The sequence below is a fragment of the Capsella rubella genome, unplaced genomic scaffold (assembly GCF_000375325.1).
Source record: "Capsella rubella cultivar Monte Gargano unplaced genomic scaffold, Caprub1_0 scaffold_9, whole genome shotgun sequence".
Taxonomy (NCBI): domain Eukaryota; kingdom Viridiplantae; phylum Streptophyta; class Magnoliopsida; order Brassicales; family Brassicaceae; genus Capsella; species Capsella rubella.
In genome coordinates, this window is record NW_006238915.1 from 352,188 (window position 1) to 361,237 (window position 9,050).

The window sequence follows — 9,050 nt, forward strand, 5'->3', positions numbered from 1 at the left end:
GTTTTTTGGTCCTAATTCTTCTTACCCTGTGATAATTAATGCTGAGTTGAACAATGTGGAGAGTGCCTTGCTGTTGTGTGAATTGAGAAAATATAGAAAAGCCTTGGGCTATTCTCTTGATGATATCACAGGCATCTCTCCCACTCTATGTATGCACAGGATATATCTAGAAGATGAATCAATGACTTCTGTAGAACATCAGAGACGGTTAAACCCTAATCTCAGAGATGTTGTAAAGAAAGAGATAATGAAACTTCTAGATGCGGGTGTCATCTATCCTATCTCTGATAGTACTTGGGTGAGCCCGGTCCATGTTGTGCCTAAGAAAGGCGGTGTCACTGTGATTAAAAATGAAAAGAATGAACTAATACCAACAAGAACTGTCACAGGACACCGTATGTGCATTGATTATCGAAAACTTAACTCTACAACCCGTAAAGATCATTTTCCACTACCCTTTATTGATCAAATGCTTGAAAGACTGTCAAACCATCCATATTACTGCTTTCTTGACGGGTATTCGGGATTCTTTCAAATCTCGATCCATCCCGATGATCAAGAGAAAACCACATTTACTTGTCCTTATGGTACTTTTGCTTATCGTAGAATGCCTTTTGAATTATGTAATGCCCCTGCTACTTTCCAGCGTTGCATGATGTCTATCTTTAGTGATATAATTGAGGACTTTATGGAGGTTTTTATGGATGATTTTTCTGTGCATGGTATTTCTTTTGCTGCTTGTTTGTCTAATCTATGAAGGGTACTTCAGCGTTGCGAGGACAAACACTTGGTCTTAAACTAGGAGAAGTGTCATTTCATGGTGCGGGATGGTATTGTACTTGGGCACAGAATTTCAGAAAAGGGTATTGAGGTTGACAGAGCCAAGATTGAAGTCATGATGAGTATGCAGCCACCAAATTCTGTGAAAGGAGTCAGGAGCTTTCTGGGTCATGCTGGGTTCTACAGAAGGTTCATCAAAGATTTTTCCAAGATTGCTAGACCTCTCACGCAGTTGTTGTGCAAGAAACAGAAGTTTGAGTTCAATGAGAGCTGTCTGCAGGCATTCAAAACGATTAAGAAGTCTTTGGTGAGTGCCCCCATTGTGCAACCACCATATTGGGAGCTGACTTTTGAGGTGATGTGTGATGCAAGTGACTATGCTGTGGGTGCTGTTTTGGGACAGCGAAAAGATAAGAAGCTACATGCTATTTACTATGCCAGTCGCACTCTTGATGGCGCTCAAGTAAATTATGCCACCACAGAGAAGGAGCTGCTTGCAATTGTGTTTGCTTTTGAGAAGTTTAGATCATACCTGGTTGGGTCTAAACTCATTGTTCACACAGATCATGCTGCTTTGAGATACTTATTGTCTAAAAAAGATGCCAAGCCGAGATTATTGAGATGGATACTCTTGCTGCAGGAGTTTGACTTGGAGATTAAAGACAAGAAAGGGATTGAGAATGGGGTAGCTGATAACTTGTCAAGACTAAGAGTTGAGGACGACATCCCAATGAGGGACACCCTTCCAGGAGAAGAGCTAGCATCAATTGAAAACTGTTACATCGCTGAAGTAGAGAGAGCACACACAAACGTTTTTGAGCTCATGACACTACACACTGGAGAGAGTAATTTGCCATGGTATGCTGATTTTGCTAATTACTTGTCTTGTGATGTTCCACCTCCGGAATTCACCGGTTATAAAAAGAAAAAGTTTTTGAGAGATGTTAGACATTACTACTGGGACGAGCCTTATCTCTACAAGAAGTGTGCCGACAACCTTTTTAGAAGATGTATTCCAGAGAGTGAAGTTGATGGCATCCTTCAACATTGTCACGCCTCAAATTATGCGGGTCACTTCGCTTCCTTCAAGACTGCCACTAAGGTTCTCCAAGCTGGTTTTTGGTGGCCTACTTTGTTCAGAGACGCTCATGGGTTTGTTGCAAGGTGTGATGCTTGCCAGCGCAAGGGTAATATCAGCAAGAGAAATGAAATGCCTCAGAATTTCATTCTCGAAGTGGAGGTGTTTGACGTGTGGGGAATTGACTTCATGGGTCCTTTTCCATCATCTTATGGGAACGAGTATATCTTGATTGCTGTAGATTATGTTTCTAAATGGATTGAAGCCATAGCCAGTCCAAAGAATGATGCTACAGTGGTGCTTAAAATGTTTAAGAAGATCATCTTTCCACGATTCGGGGTTCCAAGAGTGGTGATTAGTGATGGAGGAAAACATTTCATCAATAAAGTTTTTGCAAACTTGTTGGTGAAGCATGGTGTTAAGCACAAAGTTGCCACGCCTTATCATCCTCAAACATGTGGCCAAGTGGAACTTTCCAACCGGGAGATTAAAGGGATTCTGGAGTAGACTGTGGGTAAATCTAGAAAAGACTGGGCTGCAAAGCTCGATGATGCTCTTTGGTCATATAGAACCGCCTTCAAAACTCCCATTGGAACTACACCGTTCAACCTCATCTATGGGAAGTCATGTCATTTGCCAGTAGAGTTGGAGTACAAAGCTTTGTGGGCAACAAAACTGATGAACTTCGACATTAAGCCTGCAGCAGAGCGACGTTTGGTTCAGCTTAATGAGTTAGATGAGATTCGTTTGAATGCTTATGAGAGCTCTCGCATCTACAAAGAACGAACAAAAGCTCTTCATGACAAGAAGATAATCTTGAAGAAGTTCACTGAAGGTGATCAGGTGCTCCTATTCAACTCTAGGCTTAAGCTATTCCCCGGAAAACTTCGTTCAAGATGGTCTGGTCCTTTCGTCGTTAAGGAAGTGAGGTCTAATGGTTCTGTGGTGCTTTTGAGTAACGAGGGTGAACCATTCGCTGCGAATGGATAGAGATTGAAACCGTATCTCGCGTAGTCCAATTCTGAAGAGGTCACTACGGTTCCTCTTACAGATCCCGATCAAGCTTAAGAGCTCATTACGCTCAAGCTAAAGAACTTAAACAAGCGCTTCGTGGGAGGCAACCCACTAGGTATCTTGTATATATATTCTGGTTTTATTGCTTTCAAACTTATTTTTTTTTTCATCTTTTTGCTTCGATTCCACTCTGCTGGGAGTGACGGACGGTCCAACTCTAAACCGATCAAACCATGCTGTTTCATGCTGCTTTTTAGTTTTCTATGTGCAGGAAAGAAGGACCGATCGGTCCTTACAAGAATCGATCGATCCATTGGGTTCTGAAAGACCCGGCAGCAGCCGACCGATCGGTCGTTTCTTCCGATCGATCGGTCGTTAATCGCTTCAAGATCCGTAGAGTCGGATCGATCGGTCGTTTGCATCGAGCCAGAACCGGCAGCAGCCGACCGATCAATCGTTTCTTCCGATCGATCGATCGCTATCATCGTTCCAGACCCGGCAGCAACCGACCGATCGGTCGTTTCGTCGGACCGATCGGTCCCAGGTTAGTTTTCAAACCGAACCTTGTGCAAATCGAAATTGAACCAATTTTTTTTTAAAACTAAACCAAACTAAACCGGTTAAAACCCTTAAAAATCGAGAATTCAAGAGTTATTTCACAATAAAACTCGATTTTGGTCTTCTTCTTTCTATTGAAGAACACTTTGTACCCAAAATTGAAATCTTCATAACTCTCTCGATTGTTAACGGATTTGGACGATTTTTGGCTCTAAACAACTCGATTTTTTGCACTCTTTCTGTTGGTGGTGGTGGTTTGATCGATCTACAAAGGTATGAGTTCGAAATTCCCTATTTACAGTCCGAATTTGCATGGTTTGTCTCTAAAACTCCAAATTTCTAGTTTCATTGGGTTGAATGGTGAAATTCTGTTGGATTCTAGTCTATACTAGGTTGGGAAGCTTGTTTATGGTGTTTAATTGCTAAATTATTGGAAATTTGGAAGTTTGATTTTTTGACTTTTGAGTAAAATTGGGAATGAACTTAAAATTTGATAGAGAATTCGATTTTCATGGATTTGTTGCTGAATTCTTGTGCTATGCTTATAACTAAGTAACACTAGCTCACTCTTGCATTATCATACTCCCAATTGTGTTTAATTGTTGGATTAGTTGAGTTTTTAAGCTTAATTGTTGAAATAATTGGGATTTTGAGCTTAATTGTGCTTAATTGTTGATTGCATGTTAGAAACTGTTTCATGATGCCAACTCTCTTGTTTTGTAGGTGATGGGGCGAACAAGGGAAGCTGCTGGATCAAGCCGAGGACAAAGTTCCACTAGGTCCACGAGTGTAAACCCGAATACTCGGCCTATAACGAAGCGATGGGATTCCATTGACACTAAGTGTTTAGCCGCTCTGAGCTCGGTTGAAGTTCATCCCACTAGAAGTGGTTGTCGAGACGCTCTGAGCTCCCTTGGACTGCTTGAAGATGCAGAGACATTATTTCAGACCATAGGCCTTGGGAAAGCTTGGTGCCTGGAACACTTCACTTATCCCAAGTTAGTTAAGGAGTTCTTAGCCACGTGTCGTCTTCGTTAAAGTGATCTTCAAGACCCAGTGGCGAGTGAAGGAACGCTCACATTCTTCGTAAACAAGAAGCACTTTTCTATGTCACTCTTTGAGTTTTGTGAGGTCTATGACTTTCCCAAGGTTGATGCTTATCGTTTCACACGCTTTCCTCGACAAGACTCAAGTGATTTCTGGGGTTTGATTGGTCAGGGACAGTACACGTCCAGGGGTGCAAAGATTACTGCCATCCGCAATCCGGTTCTCCGCATTTGTGTCAAGATCATCAGCAACGCCTTTTTCTTCAAGGCTGAGTCTGGCTCAGTTCGTGATGATGAGCTGTGGATGCTATTTTTTGGAGTTAGACATCTGTTGGCAGAATACAACGTCCCCATTGAGCTTACAGCGAATTATGCAGCCATTCTGTGCGAGACGTTTGTGAAAGTGAAGCTCAACCCTCCTAAGCAGCTGTTCATGGGTACCTTTCTCACCCCTTTGTTCATTCATTGTGGTATTGATTTGTCTACCGCAAAAGTGAATGAGAACATAGTTCGAGTGGACATCGATTACTTGATGCATTGTCATATTCTGGTACAGAGATACGTCTACAAGTTTTGGGATCTTCAAGGACTACCATTGTACTGTTACCTCCCAGTCCAGCAATCACAGTGCTTCTCTCTCGGGAGAACTTGGCGTTTCTCCCTAGTTCTGAACATTTGATTCCCAACCCTGCTAAGACAGCTGCTCGCGTACCTACTCGACGCAGAGTATCTACACGAGTTTCCCAGCCTGCACAGGCAGCAGTGGCTAGTGATGATGAGATCGACGAGGAGGACCCCTCACAGGCTCCTCCCTCACAGTCCTGGACGATACCGGCTACAGCCTACACCTCCACCTGGAGATATGTCTGCACAGTTGTAGTGGGTTGTTGAGTCTCAGAAGACTAACAACTCTATGATGCGCCGAATGTGGAGAGCGATGATGAAGATTCGACCCTGTTCTTGTGCTTCTGGTTCACGTACACAGGGAGAGGATTCAGAGGATGACGGTTCTGAGGCTTCAGAAGATCAGAGCTCAGCAGACACAGAAGAAGGAGCCACAGAGGCTCAGACCACACCTGGGCTAGCCATTGGACAGGAGAACCGCCGCAAGCACAGTCAGGATACTACTGGCCCGAGTGGTACAGCTCCACGTCTCAGGAGAAGCAGGAGGGAGCCAGGCCAGGCTCACAGCTCTAGTGAGAGTCCACCACGTCAGCACTGAGCAGTGTAACACTCTCTATTTTCCTTGTTATATACCATTTTTCTTTTCTTTATTTTGCTTCTCTTTGAGTCAGTCCGACGCTTCTTTTGGATTTATTCTCACACCGAGACGGTGTGAAATAAGTCTGGAGGAGGTGTCATTAGTCTACTGATGTAGTTTACTTTTCTTATGTTTCATTTTGATGTTTTCTTGAGTCTGTCAGTTTGTTTTATCGAGTCAAATCGTGTCTGTTCTATTGAGTCAAAATGCTGTATGAGAACTATGAGCTTTTCTTAGGGAATTGCACCTTGCTTGATTTCATTGCCTTGGGACCATTTAGCATTGTTTAAGGATAACTTGGAACTTCAGGAAAATTCATGACTATATCACTCGTATAATCCCTCACTTCGAAATTTGGATGATTTGATCTTAACCTTGCTTATTTGAACTTAATCTTGACTTGTTATATCTCACTTAGGGGGTTGGTAATCATGTAATGGATAATATATTCAGAGTTTAATCCGCGTTGTTTTACCACTCTTTGTAAACTCTGAATGGCTAGACTCATCTTTAGTCTAGTACCACACCTTTATCCCTATCCATGCTTCATACTACATGCATTCTTGTGTAATTGTCATCATGTGCATTCATGTGCAAAAACTACGGAGTATACAGACCGACATAGCTTTCCTTTAGTTAGGATTGTAATTGTAGTTGTTTGGGATTATTGACATTGAGTTCTTGTGGTTATATTGTCATATTTATGAGCATGTGCTGTGAGCGATCATGATTGAGTTTTGTTGATGCAGTTTGTGAGACGAGAAACGGTTCCACTCCCCCTTTAAAAAAAAGAAAAAAAAAAAAGAAAAAAAAAAAAAAAAAAAGAACGGGAAAGGAGAAAGAATGGAACCAGAAAAGTCGATAAATCTTTTGTTGTATTTGAAAAGCGTCTATAATACTTATGATTTGTTTGGGGTTTGATTTGGTTAAGGTGATCCGAGTTAGAGGGAAGTTATGTACCTCCCAATTGGTCTGTGTCTCACTGTGATTTTGCATAATGATTTGCATCCGTTCATATTATTGCTGAACCTTAAACACTTGAGCCACCTTAAACTGCCTTTACACCTAGACCATAACGTGTTCGATATCCCCTTTGTGAGAGTGCACGAAACTGCTAATGAATGTTAAAAGGTTAAGTTATCTGATTCTGAAGTTCTTTGTGATTTAGGGATCTCATGATGTCATGGTGAAGTACATTATTGTACGGTTTGATATAAACTTTGTGATAGTGGTTTGCAGGCAATTGATTAAGAGCATGATCCCAACAGAATATGTGAGTTCTCACGTTTTCAAACCTGTTCTCTTGATTAAGATTTTTGTTTTGCTTGAGGGCAAGCAAGAATCTAAGTCGGGGGGAGTTGATATACGGTGTTTTTAGAGTCTTTCACCCTTTCTTTTATGTCCATTTTGAGTCGTTTATCGTATTTTAGTCCGTCTTTTGTGTCTTTCGAGTCGTGTTTTAAGTCTTGAGCAGGGGATAAGCGGTTGGAGCAGAATTGACGCGTTTTGGACCAGTTTCGGGCAAGGAAGTGGAACTTTAGCTGATGCAGAACATGGACCGATCGGTCCATCACCAGACCGATCGATCCGACCGGACGGCACATTCCTGAAACAAAACGTCTTTAATTCCTGAAACAAAACGTCTTTAATTCACCCAAGAACGGTTCTTCATGTTTGAATTCCTTATTGCTTTTATTTGTTATTCATTGATTCTCTGAAAATACCCTGCAGCCCAATGTTTTTAATTCATAAGTTTAATATCTTTATTTGCATTTTTATTTACAAAAACTGAAAAACAAACAGCAAGTCTTTCCGCTTTAGCTAATAATGAGTCTCGAAAGTCTTTAGTGTACCATTGCTACTTGTGATCGATCCCGCATATACTTTACTTCGGTTAAGTTATCGGGTTAAATACTCGAGTAATCAACAATACATCTACACATCCACAAAAGCAAATATTCTTTCTTTTCTGACACATCATACAATCTCTTCTCCCACCAATCCAAAGATTAATGTAACCTCTTAATATTCTTGTCATCCAAACTTTAAACCACTCTTTATGTACCTAAAGAATAACAAAAGTGACAATAAAAGTAAGCTTCAGAATCCAACCATGCCCAACGTACGAGGCATTTCAACAAACATATGTGACTATCCTACGTAAGGATTCGTAATGCAGCCAAAGAGTACACTTCAAAGCATTAAAGTCACTTAACAAAACTTGTGTTAGTACATAACTTCTATCAATCTTAAGAGTGATAAGTACGTGGGAGAGTATGCACGTGTGAAATGCTAAAGAGAAGTATGAGAAGGGAAAATAGTATAAATAGATATGTAGTAGGATCATTATTATTATCCTGCGTGATCATCATTGTGAGTTGTTAGAGCTTGCATGATCTGTTCTTAGAAGATGAGGTTAGAGAATTGTAACTCCAACCTTGTTAATTAGGGTTTGTGATTGTATTGTGGAGTGAGAAAAGGATAAGAGAGAAGAGTTCATAGGTTTCAATCTTATCAAATGGTGCGTTCGTTTGCTCAGATCGAATCCAACGCCAGAGATCTTGTTGCGGTTCCAATTTTCACAGGTGCAAAATCTGATTTGCGTCCTTACCTCGATTGGATGGAGAATCGTTTTGTGTTGGGCGATTACACTGATTTTGAGAAGTTGCATCTTGCACATGGCTTCGTCGAAGGAGACGCACACGATTTTGTTTGCGATGTAGAGTCATTGATGCCTTACCAGAGTTGGCATGCGATGAGGGGATCATTGTTGTGTGCTTTTGGTACCGATGACGATCCTGAGAGAATCGAGTTTGACTTGGAGCGAGAACGACGATGGGAAGAGTTCCAACAATCGTTTCAGGCGCAACAGTCAAAGCCGGATGAATCAGCGAATCAAGTTGTTGGACTCTTAGATGAGAAGGATGAATCAATGAATCAAGTTGTTGGATTCTCATGTGTGAAGGATAACTTGGAGAATGCATCAGAAACTGTGGTGCCAGTGAATCCTGTGGTGGAAAACTTAGATACTGTGATTATACAGGCTGAAATGCAGAAAAACATTGAAATTGATGTGGTTAACGATGATGTTGCTAAGATTCAAAAAGTGATCAGGTTTACCAATAAGTTCTGCCTACAATGTGTTCGACATAAGTTCTCCACATAGAGAAAAACTACACTCAAAGAAGAAAATGAGATATTTGAAAGCTTGGAGGTTCAAGTACAAGCCTGAGAAGAGCAGAATTATGAAACGACATAATCTGGCATGGTTACACACTTGGAGCAGAAGAGTGTTTTGGAAAAAAATCAAGAG

The 9,050-nt window shown here is 41.3% G+C and overlaps 2 protein-coding genes and 1 pseudogene across 2 annotated transcripts; all 3 read left to right on the plus strand.

The window, feature by feature from the left end:
* LOC111829566 overlaps positions 1–6,000 on the plus strand; it is an 8,449-nt pseudogene extending 2,449 nt beyond the window's left edge.
* LOC111829567 lies at positions 4,157–4,468 on the plus strand. Its single transcript, XM_023778927.1, has one exon. The coding sequence runs from the start codon at positions 4,157–4,159 to the stop codon at positions 4,466–4,468; it is 312 nt and encodes a 103-aa protein (XP_023634695.1).
* On the plus strand, positions 4,520–6,000 carry LOC111829571. Its single transcript, XM_023778944.1, has 2 exons — positions 4,520–4,913; positions 5,033–6,000. Exons 1-2 carry the CDS (start codon positions 4,538–4,540, stop codon positions 5,365–5,367), a joined length of 711 nt encoding a protein of 236 aa, XP_023634712.1. The 5' UTR covers positions 4,520–4,537; the 3' UTR covers positions 5,368–6,000.
* Positions 6,001–9,050: the final 3,050 nt, after the last annotated feature.